This window comes from Oncorhynchus clarkii, chromosome 26, assembly GCF_045791955.1.
Source record: "Oncorhynchus clarkii lewisi isolate Uvic-CL-2024 chromosome 26, UVic_Ocla_1.0, whole genome shotgun sequence".
NCBI classification, from domain to species: domain Eukaryota; kingdom Metazoa; phylum Chordata; class Actinopteri; order Salmoniformes; family Salmonidae; genus Oncorhynchus; species Oncorhynchus clarkii.
The window spans coordinates 8616296-8631098 of NC_092172.1; the positions used below are offsets into that span (position 1 = coordinate 8616296).

Genomic DNA, 14803 nt, shown 5'->3' on the forward strand with positions numbered 1-14803 from the left:
TTTTATCTCAGTGTCACTGTGTGTGTGTGTGTGTGTGTGCGCGCTTGCGTGTGTGTGTGTGTGTGTGTATATATCGGTGCCCTGGCTGCTTCCCCCAGTAACAGGCTATTTCTTCCCAGCTGTTGTATTTATCTTGTGTCTGCCAGGCAGCGACCACAGAAAGGTTGTCTGAGGTGGTGGAGCGACAGGTGGAGTGGTCAGATAGTCTGTGGGTAGGAATGGGCAGGGTGACCCGGAATAGGAATAGGAGACGTACTCTAACTAACTCTATTGTTGCATTCCGTAGCAGTATGGACTGGACAGGGAAAAAGGGATATCCCCTGAGATTGTTTATCACATTCTCCTAGATTTTGTTGTTATTGACTGTTTGAAGGCGGCTGGCTCATCATTGTTCTATGATTTAGCCATGACGCCGTCGCAGTATGTCTCGGGAATTAGTTTGTTTTGAATTTGAGTTGTGTATGTTTTGATGCTGGATGACAAACACTGACATGATGGCAAACCAACAAGTGGTCAGGCTAAAAAAAAGCCACATTGTTTCTCCACTGACAATAGAGAGAGTGAATCTATTCTCGGCGAAAGCGTTGGCGTTGATCTAAAATGTTACCTCTTGCATTCGTAACATTTTACTGTCTCCCAGTGTTCACTTGAGCAAACTACACCTGTCTGACAGTTATGAGATCAGCACTCTGTTGAAACATATCACAGAGTGTAACTGACCCATAGCTGAGTTACAACTGAATTGTAATAGTTTTTTTTGTTCCAAATTGTGGCCACTTAAAACATTCAAAATGACACACTTTCCCTCTAATTTGCCCCTTGCACTTCCTGTGCTGTGATGAAGAGATTTTTGGTCAAGGTTCACAGTCCTCAGGTCTCAGTTCACAGTGCAAATGAAGTTGGTGAAAGGGGACACTTGGCTGCTGAACGTTGGGAAATGTGATGCAATATTTCTTCCTGTCCCAACTGTTCTTCTATACTCTAACGAATCAAAGTATTTTCAGCACATAGCTTCCCCCAGTATTAAAACAATGACTCATAAGGCCCAAATTCACAGCGGCACTCACCATATATCAGAGGTCCTGAGAGGCCCAACAATTTTCTGGTCATTTCAAACAAAAATGTGAGGACATATGAAGCTTCAGGAAGTTCCCTACTGGCTGTTTTCTTTCAGTCCCGGGAGTTTGAGGGCGTGACATCACTGAGGCATTTCCCCTCATCTCTCTGTTATCTTTGCAATCTCACACACACACACACACACACACACAGTCCTCCCGTGTACTTTCTAGACCTCAGGGACTGTAGCTGCTGTTGGACCTGAAGACTGAGCCTCACATGAAGATGACCTTCTCATACAATAATGACTTTACAATTACAAGAGGCCAATTTAGATGGCTAAAAAGGCATTACGATCTTTATTTTACAGCAAAACACAGAAACCAAAACTTAGAACGGACCATGGCTTAAAGCAAACATCAAAGCTATATTATCCTAACATAGTCTGTTCAATTCAATTTAGTATAATATTACTCTGTTCCTTCTTGCATTTCTTTGAAACAATAGAGCTCACTTTTTGTACTTCTCATTTTACGTTTATTTTACACATACAAAATTGGTACTTAACAAAAAGTTGTTGTTTTACACGATACAAACCATAGAAAAGATTGTGTTCACCGTCAAGAGAATGATCATAAACCAAGGCACACAGTGCTCCCCTACAGAATGATCTAGCTGCATACGAAAGGAATGCCTTTGAATGTTTTCTCTTCTCATTTCGGTGCCCAATGCTGACAACCAATGGAGTGAATTTACACAGGTGGACTCACACATACATACAGTATCAATCAATGCACAATTACACATCAATTACACACTAAAAAAAAACTACATATTTTACACTTTCAGCAGACAAAGGCCAGTGTCAAGTAAAATCATTTTGAAATAACGCAAAAAGAAGTGAGGCCAATATCAATATTGAGGCACATTTTCTATATACAGTTTAGACAACTACATTTCCAGTACTCCCAATCTCGATAACATGAATACCGTATTGCCAAGTTACTTATTGCCATTGAAAAATAGTCCATAAGGTTTACAGATAATTATACAGAGCACCACTAAAAGTAAGAGCTCGTGAAATAGAATAGATCATTAATAGCATGGAACGAAGTAGATCAGGTATGTTATACAGAAAGACCTTGAGACATAACATTACAGCACAGTTTACCAGTGGCTACTATTGTAAACCGAGGTTTCACCATACTGATCTTTGGTAGATGGCCGACACAGAAATGAAATGTTGCCTGTTTTTAAAGTCATCATAGCTCTTACATTGTTCTCCATCTATTTGTCCCTCTCCAAAGGTTTTTCCCAGGCAGGAAAACAGGAAGCGAGTCACAATGTGTTGCTTTACTTTAAAAGATAACAGGGCAGGAAGAGGGCTTCCTCACACACATATGTGCAGGAAGCTGATTCCAGTGTTTTGTTTGGGTAATGTGTATGGGGCGGACTATGGTGTTTGAAAAAGGATGGGGGTCCTGCTCCATGTATATGATCCAGACAGGGAAGTGGTAAGATAGCTTCCACACATTGTATCCATGGTTTATGAGAAGTGGTCCCAAGTAGGCAAAGCTTCAGTATACAACAAACAGTCCACATTCTAAATATAATTAAAACAGAAGAAAACCTTTGCTCTCTTTTTGCTATGTCTTCAGTCAAGAAGGACAATAGCGATAATGATAAACTTTAACTTGTGTAGATTGCCCTCATTATATTAAGCTGTTTCAGCAAATGGAGCAGAAGCATTATGTTGAAGCAGTATGTTGAAGCAGTATGTTGAAGAAGAATATTGAAGCAGTATGTTGAAGCAGTATGTTGATGGAGTATGTTGAAGCAGTAGCTCTAGGACGAAAGGTTAAAGTAATTCAGATAACTTTGTTGTCATCCAAAGGACTATTAAGCTACTTCACGTTTCCTGAGTTGGTCTTAGTACTTTTGTTACAGAGGACCTCGGAGACTTGGGCTTTATCCACAACAATTGATGTGTTGATGAGTCCTGTCAAATAAACTGGGAGTAGACTTTAATTCTTTCAGAGCTTCTGTTATCATTGTTTCCTGCCGGGCTCTCTGCCGGGCTCCCATCAGTAGCTGCTGATGAGAAGGGTCATTCTGTCTGAAAGACAACTCAGTACGCCACTGTGACTCACTGAAGGACCAACCTCTCACTACATAGCTACAGTTGGTTTAGTCAACCATAAAAAAAAAAACACAATCAATCAAAATGAAGGCATACAGATTTCTGTGTGTGTAATCTGATAAAAAACGAATAACTAATCAAATGAAAAAAGAGGAAATAAAAACACAATTTCTTTAAAATAATAATATAATAATAATAATAACAAAAGAAAAGGAAGAGGAGGAAAAAGGATAAGTAAGAGGAGGAGCAACAGGGGGTAGAAGAAGAGAGAATTACTGAGGGTCCACACGCTTGAGTGGACCCTATCATAGTGTGCTATGATTGGACAGATTAGTGGAAGAAGTTAATCCTGATGTGCTTTTAGTCAAAGGAAGAGTTGAGAGAGCTGAGAGACGTCCTGCCTGCTGGTCTTTAGGCTCAGTGTGCTCAATACAGGGAGTCACTTCCCTCAGACCCATCTACCCCGTAGAGCTCAGCCAGGGTTCTGAAGCGAGGGCCCCAGTCATTTAAGAAGTCATAGTCAAGGCTAGAGCCAGTGGATGAACTATCCAGCGAACTGAGGCTACCAGCCAGGGACTCTGGCCCCTCGTAGCCGTAGATGTGCAGGGTATCGTAGGGGATCCCATCCCTGTCATGGTCAGCTTCGTCTTTCTTCACCTCGATCATCACGGCCATGTCTCCCTTGCACGCGGTTGGCGGTTTCTTCACCATGGCGTAAAGGCTGGGGCCCTGCCTCATGCTCATGCTGCCGTCATTCCGAGCTGAGGTCAGGATGGACACGTCGTAGCCGTTGGTGTCCATCTCCCCACCGCCCTCCTCGTCGTATGTCACTAGCTGCTCGTGGATCTCACTCTTACCCAGAGTGACCAGGGCGTCCTTTTGGTGACGCTTTCTCATAGCGATCAGGATCACTATGACTGGAACGAGGAAGAAAACATGTTTAATATCTATGTCACACAGAAGAAAATAGAAGCAGGAAAATATATATACAGTTATATATATATATTTCATGAGGCAAATGAAATCGGGTGTGAGAAAATACTTTGTCGAATGAGTCCCCAGTATATTTCTTTGGGATTCATACGATAATGACTTCAATGTTTAATAGTTAATCACCACTTCATTCTGTGTCTTAACAAGACAGCTGAATAACTGATCATCTTCTCATTATCTTCTCATTAGCCTTCCCATTCTTCTCATGTTTTTCCCACATTATCTGCTTTTGTAGAAGCCTACTGCAGCAGTGCAATTGCTCTCTGCTTCAGATATGAGCTTTTGACAAAACATCTCTGGCACATGGCTCATCTAATATGACAAATGGTTTTCTCCCAAGACAGCAGAGCAGAGAAAGTATCAAAGAGAACATTCAGCTCAATGCTTCACGTTCCTTCCACTATTTACTTTGCTTGTCCTGCAATCTTGAGTGTTATTTATACAATCAGTTACTGAGGTAAAACTCTTCAACTAGGTCCCAAAAAATAAACAAACAAAAGATTGAAATTATTTGCCCATCCCCCATCATCGGAATTATTCACATTTATCGTTAATAAAAACCTATCCTTCTACTTGTGTCGTAAATACTTCATGATCTTACCCAAGAACACCTTGAGCTGAAGTACCTTGTTTAATGATCTCTGTTGTTTATTTCTTAGACGATTGCTCTATTTTATAATATGTCTTAATAAGGGACAGTGTTGTGATATAATGCCAGGGGGCGCTATTTCATTTTTGGATAAAAAACGTTCCCGTTTTAAGCGCGATATTTTGTCACGAAAAGATGCTCGACTATGCATATTATTGACAGTTTTTGAAAGAAAACACTCTGAAGTTTCAGAATCTGCAAAGATATTGTCTGTAAGTGCCCCAGAACTCATTCTACAGGCGAAACCAAGATGATGCATCAACCAGGAAATGAGCAGAATTTCTGAAGCTCTGTTTTCCATTGTCTCCTTATATGGCTGTGATTGCGCAAGGAATGAGCCTACACTTTCTGTAGTTCCCCCAATGCGTTAGCAGCATTGTGACATATTTGTAGGCATATCATTGGAAGATTGACCATAAGAGACTACATTTTCCAAGTGTCCGCCTGGTGTCCCTGCGTCGAAATTGGAGCGTAAAGCCAGGTGCAATTATTTTTCCATTTGAGAGCAAGGAGAAACCAGGCTTCCACGAAGGATATATCATTGAAGAGATATGTGGAAAAACACCTTGAGGATTGATTCTAAACCACGTTTGCCATGTTTCAGTCGATATTATGGAGTTAATTTGGAAAAAAGTTCGCGTTTTGAGGGCTGAATTTTCGTTTTTTTTTTTTTTTTTTTTTTTTGGTAGCCAAATGTGATGTACAAAACGGAGCTATTTCTAATACACAAAGAATCTTTTTGGAAAAACTGAGCATCTGCTATCTAACTGAGAGACTCCTCATTGAAAACATCAGAAGTTCTTCAAAGGTAAGTTATTTTATTTGAAGGCTTTACTTGTTTTTGTGATAGTTGCCTGCTAAATGCTAACGCTAATGCTAACGCTAAATGCTATGCTAGCTAGCTACTGTTACACAAATTATTGTTTTCCTATGGTTGAAAAGCATATTTTGAAAATCTGAGATGACAGTGTTGTTAACAAAAGGCTAAGCTTGAGAGATAGCATATTTATTTCATTTCATTTGCGATTTTCATGAATAGTTAACGTTGCGTTATGGTAATGAGCTTAGGTCTATAAATAGAATCCCGGATCCGGGTTTGGTTGTCGCAACAGGTTTTAAGATAGGCACCCCGTTAACAGGACAGTTGTAAATCGTGCAGCGCCTTGTGTCACTATCGCAGATTTGAGAAAATCAACAAATGTCGGTACATATAAGTGTCTTATATCGGCTGAAAGCTTAAATTCTTGTTAATATAACTGCACTGTCCAATTCACAGTAGCTATTACTGCGAAAAAGTGCCATGCTATTGTTTGAGGAGAGCTCCTAACAACAAAACACTTTTTTTCACAGCGATAGGTTTGATAAATTCCTCTCTGAAGGTGAAATATGTACTTACATTCTGAAATCCTGCTCTGATTTATCATCGAAAGGGTCCCAGAGATTGCATGAAGTGTTGTTTTGTTAGATAAAATCCTTTTTCATATCCTAAAAAGGTCCATATAGCATGCACGATCGATTTTGTATTACCACCCGTTCAATTTGCAAAGATAGGAATCTGTAAAAATCGAACCCTAAACATTGATTCAACTACTCAAATCGCATTTGTATTTATTCCTCAGAGATCCTAGAACGTAACCAGACTCCATTATATCATTAGGGGTGTGGTATATCCTATAGGACACCATATTTGGTCAGAGAGCGACGCCTTCATGGCACGCCGATGACGCAGGCAGGTTTTCACTTAATCAACTAACTTTGTTAACTACGCACCAATCGGGGTCAAACAAAGCTAGCTAGATAGCCAATGAGCTGGGCTTTACGGCAGTGTCGGGAAACCCCGTATCTGTCGCAAAATGTAGCTGCTAACCTTGTGCGACAGCAAGCCTTTTCCTTTTGGACAAAAATTATAAGAATATGGAGAGAGTTATGAAGTTATAAAAACTCGGTGTTTTGCTAATGTTGAACTTATAATATGGCTACTAATACTGGAAAAGCTAAATCAAAGTCCAAGTATACAGATTTGACAATATTCTTGCAGAAAAATGTCATGTGAATGTGAATGTCTCCTTCACGATTTGCCCAATGTACCTGGGTGACTTCAAACTAAATGTCATGTAGTGTGCTCATACTTCAAGTTATCCGTCTGAAACTTTGCACATATACTGTTGCCATCTTGTGGACACCATCGGAATTACAACCATCGGGATGGCTAGATGTGGGCCCTTTCTGTTGCATTTCAAAGATGGTGGAACAAAAAGAAAACGGTTGGTTTTTTTTCTTTGTATTTTCTTCTACCAGATCTATTGTTCCATTCTCCTACATTCAATTCACATTTCCACAAACTTCAAAGTGGTTCCTTTCAAATTGTACCAACAATATGCGAATCCTTGCTCCAGGGCCTGAGTTACAGGCAATTAGATTAGGGTATGTCATTAACGGTGGAAATTGAAAAAAAAGGGGGCAATCCCTAAGAAGTTCTCAAATGGAGAGGACTGGATATAGTAGAGGAGAGATTGACTCACTCAGAATAGTCAGGATGCACAGTATAGGAATCAGGGTGTAGACACCCACACCCATTTTTAGTTGGGCTGCTTTGCACTGGGTGTGAATCCTCTTGTTGTCACACCTGCACACTTTGATAGGCAGAGTGGTGATGCTGCTCATGGGAGGCCTGCCTCCATCGCTGATCCCAATCTCTATTACATAATCCCTGGAGTCCTCCAGGCTGAAGCCTCCATGTTTCAGGACTATGTTAGATGTGTTGTCTAGGAGAGGGGGACAAGAAACAATGTTAGTTATCAGAGGTTTGCCATGGTTAGATTTGGAGGACATTTTTATACATTAAAAGGGTCTTCATAGATAGTGCATTGGTTCCAATGGTGGAATGCTCTTAGCTACAATATACTTATGTGTAGACTTTTGCATCTACATAATAAGCAGACTGTTGATTCTGAGAGTTTATGTGTAAGGGAAACTTTTCCGCACTAACAAAATCCCTAAAATCGCAGTAGGTACGAATCCTCATAGCAGGATAATTGAATGTGCGCCGAAACTAGATCTAGGAATTAAGCTTTTCCACATGGTTAGTCCCATGTGGATTGGATATGATTATCTCCATGAGCTTTAGGTGCCAGTACATGTGGCTAGAAACGTGGCATACTCATTTTATATGTTCAATTTGGTTGGCCTAATAAGTAGAAATACAGTATACAACCATTCAGAAATAGAAGCTATGAAGGACGTACTGCAGTACGTACGGTACATCAAAGCTAGAGATATGGCCTTAACATGCACATCATCACTAAAGTAAGAACAACTTCTCACTATTCTTCTGGTCTTCCGGCGCTATGACCTTCTCACTAGTTGCACTGGGCTAATGTGCAGCCTACTCCCAGTGTTCCGTGTTCCTGGCTGATCATTACATGGTGAAATGTCACATCAGTTCATTATGCAGTGCAGCCAACGAGGCAGCACAGACTGGACCAGGCCACCCCAGTGCTACGCTGAAAATGTTCCCCAGCCATAGTGCCTCTGAGGTCGTCACTGTTGCTCTCCAAATATGTAATGAAGGGCTGCTGGTTTTAAAGAGCTTGTACGTCATGAATATTTCAGGGGCTCTCGGCAGGTTTGTTGCTGTTTTTGTTTCCGCCCGACTAGATGGAGAACGTTCAGACGTCAGATTGCTTTAGAACGGAGCGCTGCCCTGGCTGATTCCTCTGCCACTGGGGAGCACAGTGCTATCCTGAGCACATATCTGAACCAGCCATTCACTCCCACATTGTCCCTGTTATACCCACCTCACCGCCCCTCACACCAACCAACAGCTTAGCATTAGTAGAATGTGTCTGCCTGCACAGCTCAAGCTGACATAATAAAGGTGGCACTTGTCCCATGTTCATGCATTGAAATGATCAGCTCGCTCACCGTTGTTATCGACGACCGAAAAGTTGCCGTTCGGCTTCACCAATGTGAAGCTGAATGCGGGCAAATTATAATCTTTGTCTGTCGCACTTATGGTCCCAATCACCTGTGTGAGGGGAAAACATTTTAAGAAAGACTTCATGCAAGTTTCAGAAAAGTTTGATGGCTTAGATGACATCGAACTCTGGAAAAAAATCCTACCGTGCCAGCCATATCATTTTCACAAACAAATATCTCTTCAATGGACAGCTCTGGTTTGTTGTCATTGATATCAATGACCAGTATGTTGACGTTCACAAAAGATTCCAGTCCTGAAGAGGAGATGGGAAACATTATTTTATTATTGGGAAACACCTAAACCCTACTAGTTATTAAGATAAAAAAATGTTTTGGACATGAATTACATTTCACGCAATAAACGGGTATGAATAAGATTAAAGATGATGGCTAATGCCATACCATTGGGTTCCTCCTTAGCTTTAACCTGGAACATGTGATTCGCTACAAGCTCCCGATCCAGCTTCCTCACTGTGAAAAGTTGTCCAGTTATGGGGTTGATACCAATGGGACTGTCCTTGTCCTCCATGGAATACCTGTAGAGGGGGCATTGAAACATTGTCGAAATCGCCTCTCAGAAAAGAGTTCTATGTTAATTCTAGCTTCAGCAGCATGTGTCAATTAGTGAAGGTGTTGAATACCTTATGGCCTTGTTGGCTTTATCAGGGTCTCTGGCTGAAACGACTCCAATATTATTGACCATAATTTCCTCTATCACATTAAAGTTGTAGATGCTCTTGCTGAATTCTGGCTGCTCATCAACGTCTAGCACCTGGATGGTCACCTGGGCCTTGATCACTGGATTGTCCTTATTATCCACAGGGGACTGCAAGTGGTTCTCCCTCACGTGCACAAAGAACGTGTAGCTGCTCTTGGTTTCATAATCCAGTCCCTGAAAAGAAGTTAAGGAATGTTCAGGAAAAAACTCAGTACATGGACTACACGTATAATCTTCAGCAAATGTGTCCCACTCATATATGTTCCCTACATCGTTACCTATAATGTACAGACTGTACTGATCTTTTTTTTTCTCTCCCCAGAATACTTTAAGCAGTTTCATTTTCTCTGCTACTGTATAGTTTAGTGTTATGCATCCCTCTGTGATGCTCATATCTACTGTAGAGTTTAGGACACATTGGGAAAGCGTTCAACCTGGTTGCACGATAGAGACAAATGTGGATTTTCTTTTATTTTGGTGATAAAAATAAAGTAACAGTTTAGGATGAGTGAAATACCTGTTTCAGCATGAGGTTGCCGTCTTTGATCTGACTGCGCTCCATTTCAAAGGTGTCAGATGGAGGTTCTATGGTGAAGATTGGGTCTTTATTCTGGATCTCATCTCTGTCCTCCAGGACTATGGTATCTATTCTCTGTCCCCGCTTCATGTCCTCTTTCACACTAAATACATAGGAACCTAGGGAAAAAGACACTCTGCGTGTTAGTAAGAGAAACGTCTGAGGGACGGCATTATGGGAAAAATCCCTCATTTGCTGCTAGGAATTCCATAACAACCATTCATATTTAGGTTTAGCTCCTATAAGACCAATCATTGTCAATGTGCTCTATATAGCAGTCAGGGATGTTCTATTTTGCCCTTACTTTTGGTAAATGTGGCTATGTTATCATTGATGTCGCTGACTGCGATTGTGACAGAGGTGGTGGCGGTGCCTCCTTGTTTAAGTCCTCTCAGATCCTGGGCTTGAACCACAACCACATAGCTACTCTGGGTCTCACGGTCCAGGTTCTCATACTTGGTGGTGATAATCCCTGAAATGAAGCACGTTCATTTAGTCTTTGATTCATGACTTTGATTCAGCACAACAATAAATTCATATTGGGTTATTAGGAAAGATTATTGAGAAGAGATGTAGATACTGTACAATGGACTTTATGCGGTATGAGTTCAAATGAATGAGCATCTCCTACCCGTTGTGTTGTCTATATTGAAGAAATCTCCCCCCTCTAATAATGTGTAAGCAAGTTCTCCATTTGCAGTCGTTGGATCATCTGCATCAGTGGCAGTGACTTCTATCACTTTAGTTCCTACACAGGGAAGAAATAAAGGGAAGTGATTTAGCAAAAGCACTTTTTAATATCCAGCACAATCACCCTTGTGTTTATTATTTGACCTCCTGTACCGCTTTTGGATCTCTCTTTGATAGAAGCGTTGAACGATTTGGTAAACACTGGATCGTTGTCATTGATGTCAGTAACCAGGATCACAAACTCCTCCACTTTCTCCACCAATATGTTGCTCGTATCAAACAGCTTGGCACTTAGAAGGTATTTGCTTTTCTCCTCTCGATCCAATCGTTCAGTGACATAGATGTGTCCTTTTTCATCCACTTTGAAGATAGTGTTGGCACCTTCTCCTTTAATGACATAGTGTGTCCTGTCACCAGATTTAGTTGACTTTAACTACAAATAGAAAAACAGAAGACAATTTTAAGATAAGACATCCTATCTATCAGATATATTGTTGCTGTATATTCTCATTCAACTCTCTGGCATTCTACCAGAGCCTCCAAGGTACACCTACATGGTAAAACAACGACATACCTTTCCGATATAGTATTGTTTGTTGGTTGGCCTTTCCTCCTCTACGTAAAGGTTGTTCCACAACCACTCTCTCTTGTGCCTGTGGAGAACTGGGCTGGTTTGGAGTGCTGGCCTCTGGACCACATGTTCAGCCATGGTTAGACTGAGGGTCACGGCCAAGGCAAAGAGACCCATCCACATCTCTGGCCCAGTCATCTGCCTCCATGCAGACTGTCTCATCATCTGAAGGAAACAAGGGAGAAGCAGAGGAGTAGCAGAGAATTAAATTTGGGCCATTGAGACCACTCACGTCTCAGGCAACACACCTGGCTCAAAAGTGATTTGCCTTCTTTCAATTACTTAGCTATTACTTTAGGTACGTTTAATTAAGCTTGGCTGTAGGTTTGGCACTTTTGGGAGTTTTCCACTAGAAAAGTTGAATGGACACCTTCTTTAAATGGACGCTTTCTTTGTGGTCAAGAGGATAGCTAAGCATTAAAGAAGTCCATCCCAGATAATGTACTTTGTCTGGATTATTCCACTCTTATTGTTGCCAGCCCGTAGCATTGGATATTAAGATGAAGTGGATTATGGTTCGTAAATGTTCCCAAATAGCTTAATATCACATTCTAAAGTCCAAAAAATGACTATAATCGAATGACTTTCGTTACAACCCCATACTGCACAGATAAGAAAGTCTCTTATCTTCTCCACACCGACAATGGGCTTATCTGGGCCTTTGAGGTAATGCACTTGGCACCAGGTAAATATCTCATCACGTTTTGTTGTTCCATATCTTATTGAATCTTGTGTTCAGCTATTTATCGGAACAGCTAAATATTGTTTGTTGGAAAACATTTATAACGTAAAGAGTCAAACAAACTTTCCAATGTATGGTTGTCTTGTTACTCCTAATCGTATGTGTTAACTATGCGTCATTTGATGTCCTTCCTGCCACGCCCTGAAGTTTGTCCCATAAAGGAGAGAGACCTTTTTAAAACTCCAGGTACTTTAGAGATAGACATCCTCAATTGTCACTGTTTGTAGCTGTCTTCATAATCATGGATGTCCCACTCTGTCAAAAATATATATTTTTAAATGTCTCCTTGTTCTGATACATGAGGTCATGATGTGAAGTCTGGCCTTTTATCAAGGAGAGGAAGTGTAAACACAATGCCCTTGGGAAAATAACATTCCAATTTCTAATGAAGGGTCATCATTACGCTAATGCTACTGTGGCCTCACACCCTTCCTGCAATTCAATTTCTGCCCCCTCCGTCTTCTCCCCCCTCTCTCTTTCTCTCCCTCTCTCTCAGTCTCTCTGGCTCTCTCTTTCTCTGACAATTTTCTTGAGCAGTAGCGAGAGTTAAGGAGAAAACAATGGGATTTTTAAACAATGTGTTAAATGAGTTGGTGTAGGAAGGATGCTATTGGAACAATGGTAAAGTATTTCATTCAGGGCCTCAGCTATACCTAGTTCAGATAGATCAAACCCATTTAAAGTTCCAAATGATGGGCCAACTTATATCCAGAATGTCAGCTTCGTGTTCTCCTCAAAGCGAGTCCATTGACCTTTCATTTGAATGCCATTCAATGATAACTGAAAGTCAATTTCTCGGTCTGTGTCATTATAAATGCTGTCTATGCAAATGTCAGATTTGATGACCATATAGACATTTTTTCAGAAGTTCTCAATAAGGCAGCTTATCGTGTTGGAAGAAAAAAAGAGGAATTACGGTCCTGTATTTTGAAATATGCTGTACGTTATTCCTGCTTGAATTCATCTTAGTAGGCTATGACTCACACAGTTCACAGGCTGATTGGTATGCCTGAGACAATTGGTCATGTGTTCCAATCCCAAGTAGCACACAAAGTTATATGGAATATCCAAATCAATTCATCAGTTTATGGATATAGTCATACAACCTGACCTGATGCACCTGCAATCTCTAATCATATACTGGAGTGTAACATTAGTCGAAAAATAAGCAATATTTGGTACTATCAAGGCAAGCACTCAGCATTCACAATATGTTGAATTCTGACTATCCAAGATCAACGAACAAGCCAGCCTCAATACTGTGATGATACTGTAGAATTAAGCGACGTACAATATGTGCGTGTGGGTGTGTGTGTTTGCCCACTGTAGATTAAAACAGCTTTAATCACAGAGCAGCTTTCAACAATCTGTCTGCCTACTCACTCCTCTAGGAAACTGTCACGGATGAGCCGTCTCCTCAGCCCTGGTTCACCCACACAACATCACACTGGACTCACTGGCTCTCTCTCTCTCTGGCAGCACTTGTTCTCGGAGTCTGACAGACAGTGTCTATCTATCACACCTCTTCCCTGAGCTCTTCTACCACCGTTCTTTTACATGAGATTCTCTAAAAAGGATTCGTTCGGTGTCATTAGATGTTATTTGACGAGTTTAACTGCTATCCTAGTGTCTGGCTGTATGTTCGGCTTCATTGTCATCATTTCAAGCGTCAACAATTCGTTTTAGAGTCTCTATCTGTGTACAGTATCTGAAACAATTCAACGTTATTAACACTGTCACAAATCTGGTATAGGTAAACAAATACAATGCTATTTTTTTTGTCTACTTTTGAAAGGAAAATGATATCTGAGGATGAGTTTCCTTAAACTTACATCATAGAGTACAAGCCTCAATATGTTGCACAGATGGTTTCAGGCTTTCTTCAGATGCATTTCTCCCTTGTGGCTGCAGAGTATTAGCGTAGCACACATCAACATAGTCAATCTGGTATCAAATTGTCTCGAGGGTTCAGCCTTACACTCAGGGCTAATGTTATCAAATCAGTCGCTGTTGTCCAGTGTGGTAATAGATTAAATCAGTTTGAGACGCAATGAGATGCACCATACTGTATCGATGTGGTATTTAAATCATACATTTTGTACGGAGCCACACAAATGATAAAATATTATGAGTTATTCGTAACCAAACTTTACAATAGAAACAAACCTATTCATACGGTAGAAATTACTGGAATGACTTACCAGAGATGAATTATTTTCAGATCTCTTCCTTTTTAGCTCGTCCAATGCGTATAAGTCACAGGTAGATCCTAAGTGTAAGAGCAGTAGTATTGTTAGCTGTTGGCTGTGGACCTGTCTGATTCTCTTCTCAGAGGGTAGCACTCAGGACTTCCAGGCCAGCCCAGTGGCCACAGAGATCAGCCCAGTTCCCCTGGTCACGTTTCCTGTTATAGTCCCTCTCCTCTCCTCTTGTTGGAGTCTGCTCTGTGGCCCCTGATGTGGAGAGTGACACAGAGAATCAGATAGAACAAACAGCAGCTCCTAATTGCAGCCTGAACAGCAGAGCCTGGGCTGAGGGGGGAGAGGGAGGCATGCGATGTGCGTATCACAGAGCCTCACGTCGCTGCTGAAGTGACTGGAGGAGGTGGTGAGAGCACCAGCCACATGTT

The 14803-nt window shown here is 41.1% G+C and overlaps 1 protein-coding gene across 1 annotated transcript; it reads right to left on the reverse strand.

The window, feature by feature from the left end:
- Positions 1–1384: 1384 nt before the first annotated feature.
- Positions 1385–14585, reverse strand: LOC139384673 (cadherin-5-like). Its single transcript, XM_071129495.1, has 12 exons — positions 14376–14585; positions 11376–11597; positions 10955–11234; positions 10743–10859; positions 10416–10583; positions 10052–10230; positions 9458–9708; positions 9219–9352; positions 8961–9070; positions 8763–8865; positions 7361–7603; positions 1385–4113 (listed from the first exon to the last, which is right to left on the reverse strand). The coding sequence occupies exons 2-12, from the start codon at positions 11595–11597 to the stop codon at positions 3623–3625; spliced, it is 2298 nt and encodes a 765-aa protein (XP_070985596.1). The 5' UTR covers positions 14376–14585; the 3' UTR covers positions 1385–3622.
- Between the last annotated feature and the right edge of the window lie 218 nt (positions 14586–14803).

Bases quoted from the DNA above. Each gene is read 5' to 3' on its own strand.
- LOC139384673 (XM_071129495.1), bottom strand. From the start codon at position 11,597: ATGATGAGACAGTCTGCATGGAGGCAGATGACTGGGCCAGAGATGTGG. The intron at 11,235-11,375 runs GTATGTCGTTGT...TTCTATTTGTAG, and splicing joins AACAATACTATATCGGAAAG to TTAAAGTCAACTAAATCTGG. The intron at 10,231-10,415 runs GTAAGGGCAAAA...CTTTTTCCCTAG, and splicing joins CATAGCCACATTTACCAAAA to GTTCCTATGTATTTAGTGTG.